Raw genomic sequence first — 2803 nt, 5'->3', positions numbered from 1 at the left:
CCTTGGGTTTCCGAGGCAGTATCACTACGGAAGTAGGATTGCCCAACCTTCCTTCCGAGGAGTGCCTGGTGGGTTTGAACCACCAAGCCCTCTGGTTAGCAGGCAAGTGTCTTATCCACTATGCTACCAGAGCTCCCAGGAGTGTACCTACCTGGTGTAAATGTTCACCTTATACACCTGTCTATTGTTTGGCTGAAGCCACAGAAGTAAGTTCAACTGCAGGCCCAAAGGGTGATGAAAGCCCATATTCTCAGGGATTGTACCAGCCTCTATCAGATCAGTAAGCCTTGTCTTTATTATTTTGAGTTTTGTTCCATATTTTTCTCCCACTTTATCCAGTATCTCCTACACTGCTCCCTTTCTGAGTTGTTAACAGTGGTTAAAGGTAATTTTTGAAAGACAGGATTCACATACCTTTGGAAGCTCTTCGATCTGATTAGCATCTAAATAGAGCTCCTCCAAGGTTTTTTCATAAGCAAAAATCTCTTTGGGAACCTGTTCTAAACTGCAATGAGAATAATCCAGAGTAGTTACTGTCTCCTCTTCCCCTCGTAGACAACGACATGGTACCAGCCGCACAAACAAACTTCGTTTTGTAGTCATTTTTAAACACTGCAATATTCAAATTAAGAAAAAAAGTAATTAAGACATATACACTATAACACCTTTTCTGAACAAATTTACATATCACAGCTAAACACACACACACACACACACACACACACGAATGGAATACATTTAATACCCAAATTTACTTATACTGAATTTCAAATTGAACTCAAATACTTAAATACTTTACAAAATAATATGTGAAGTAATTATGTTGTTGTTATGTGCCATCAAGTCGGACCCAACTCATAGCGACCCTTCTTTGGGTTTCCAAGGCAGTATCACCATGGAAGCAGATTGCCCAACCTGCCTTCAGAGGAGTGGCTGGTGGGTTTGATCTGCCAGCCTTCTGGTTAGCAGTCAAGTGACTTAGGCACTATGCTACCAGAGCTCTAAAGAAAACAGTGCTTTGAGTCTGCTCCTTAGCTTGCAAAAAAAAAAAGTCCTAATACAAAAAAAAAGTTTCTCTTCAATTCTTTTTAGAGTACTCTGTTTCTGAAGAACTTGCTCACGTGCAGTTTTGATTAGGAACTGGATACCAAAGACATTCTGGTCTTCCTAACCAGCTGTCAGGGATCAATTACTCATTAACATTCCTATGACCCTCCCACATACAAATTCGACTCTACTCTCACATATATTTTGTTTCATTTAAATATTACTCTTATAATTTTCCCAAAGGGCTTATAGGCCTTAGATTTGTTTAAAGTATACACAGTGCAGGAAAAAACTGCTTAAATAAAGATCTCATTATTCCAAACTATGTTGGCTAATAAAAGGCTAGTTCTGAAATAGTGAAAATTCCCAAGTACCAATTTTGTTAAAAGAACCCGGCTGGTGAAAGCAGTTTGCAATAGGCTTCTAACTGAAAGGCTGCTGGTTCAAACACACCCAACAGTTCCGCAGATATAGGCCTGGTGATCTGCTTCTATAAGACTACAGCCAAGGAAACCCTATGGAGTAGTTCTATTCTGTTAGGGTTGCCATGAGTCAGGGACCAACTCCACAGCATTGAAAAATAACAATTTGACGAAGCACACAATGTACACAGGCAATTCCAAAGAGGTGAAGGCTGTCTGAGGGAAGAAAGACCTTCAACTGGTAAGAATTATCGATAGTGCAATCATTTTTTGTGTGTATAATAACAATACTTGCCCTAGACAGAAGACTATTAGATGACTTTTAACCAGTGTTTAGTAGCTTTAGGCTAGTGAGGACAGGGGCAACAAAAAACTCAGAAAAGGAAGAGAAATAATATTTTAAGGCAATTTTGTTTAAAAAAATCAGAATTACTGCAAAATAATCCTTTTAGGAAAAAATGTCAAATTTTTAAATAAAGACAGGATCAGTTTTGAGTTTTCCTTTTACCTTAGACTCTACTATGGCTCAACAAGGCACTGCTTCTAACTCTTCTAATTCAAATTATATGCTAATGTAAAGTATTTGACAACTCTTTTAAAGCAGGGAAAGTATTTCCCTTGCAAACTTTTTAAAAATCTGACTTCCTTATACTATTTTTTAAGATATTACTATGTGCAAGGCACTACACTCCAATTTTTAAATAAGCTATATGTACATTGTTATTTCATTATTACTACAACTTTCTAAGCTATTATCCCCATTTTTCCATAAAGAAACTGAGTCTTTCTTATATGCTGCACTATAGTGCTTCTCAACATACAATAATAAATACTTGGACTCAGGCCATCAAAATGATTCAAATATCAACAGATCTTTACTACATATTTTTCTTTTAGGGTTTATACAAAGAAATTATGACTTCAGGTATTAAATATTTTTATTAAAAAAATCTTTGTCAGCAAATACCTAGAAGCATTTACAGAATGCTTATTAACAATCTATGTTTACATAAAGGCACATGTTACTGATAAGGAACTATTTCTGCAGAGATACTGCCTCAGAAACCCAAGGAGGGGTGGGACCGACTCTTGATGGCATTGAGTTTGAGTTTTTGAGTTATCTAAGGAACTAGGAAAAAAAAAAGCAAACTCAATGCCACTGAGTCACTTCCAATTCACAGAGACATAGATTGCCCAATCTTCCTTCTGAGAAGTGGCTGGTGGGTTTGAACCACCAGCCTTCTGGTTAGCAGTCGAATGTCTTAGGCACTATGCTACCAGAACTCCTATCTAGTAAGTAAGGAGAATTTAACTGCTAACGGAGAATTCAGTTT

The 2803-nt window shown here is 37.2% G+C and overlaps 1 protein-coding gene across 1 annotated transcript in view; it reads right to left on the bottom strand.

Annotated features, from left to right (window-relative positions):
• ERBIN (erbb2 interacting protein) overlaps positions 1-612 on the bottom strand; it is a 122426-nt gene extending 121814 nt beyond the window's left edge. Inside the window, exon 1 of the mRNA XM_042782537.1 lies at positions 415-612. Within this exon, the coding sequence (XP_042638471.1) occupies positions 415-603 (189 nt within the window). The 5' untranslated portion in view covers positions 604-612. The remainder of the gene's footprint in view (positions 1-414) is intronic.
• Between the last annotated feature and the right edge of the window lie 2191 nt (positions 613-2803).

This window comes from Orycteropus afer, unplaced genomic scaffold (assembly GCF_000298275.1).
Source record: "Orycteropus afer afer isolate SDZICR_OR568_19922 unplaced genomic scaffold, OryAfe1.0 scaffold00362, whole genome shotgun sequence".
Classification (NCBI taxonomy): Eukaryota; Metazoa; Chordata; class Mammalia; order Tubulidentata; family Orycteropodidae; genus Orycteropus; species Orycteropus afer.
The sequence above is the reverse complement of the archived record's forward strand: the minus strand, read 5'-3'. Positions and strand labels throughout refer to the sequence as shown.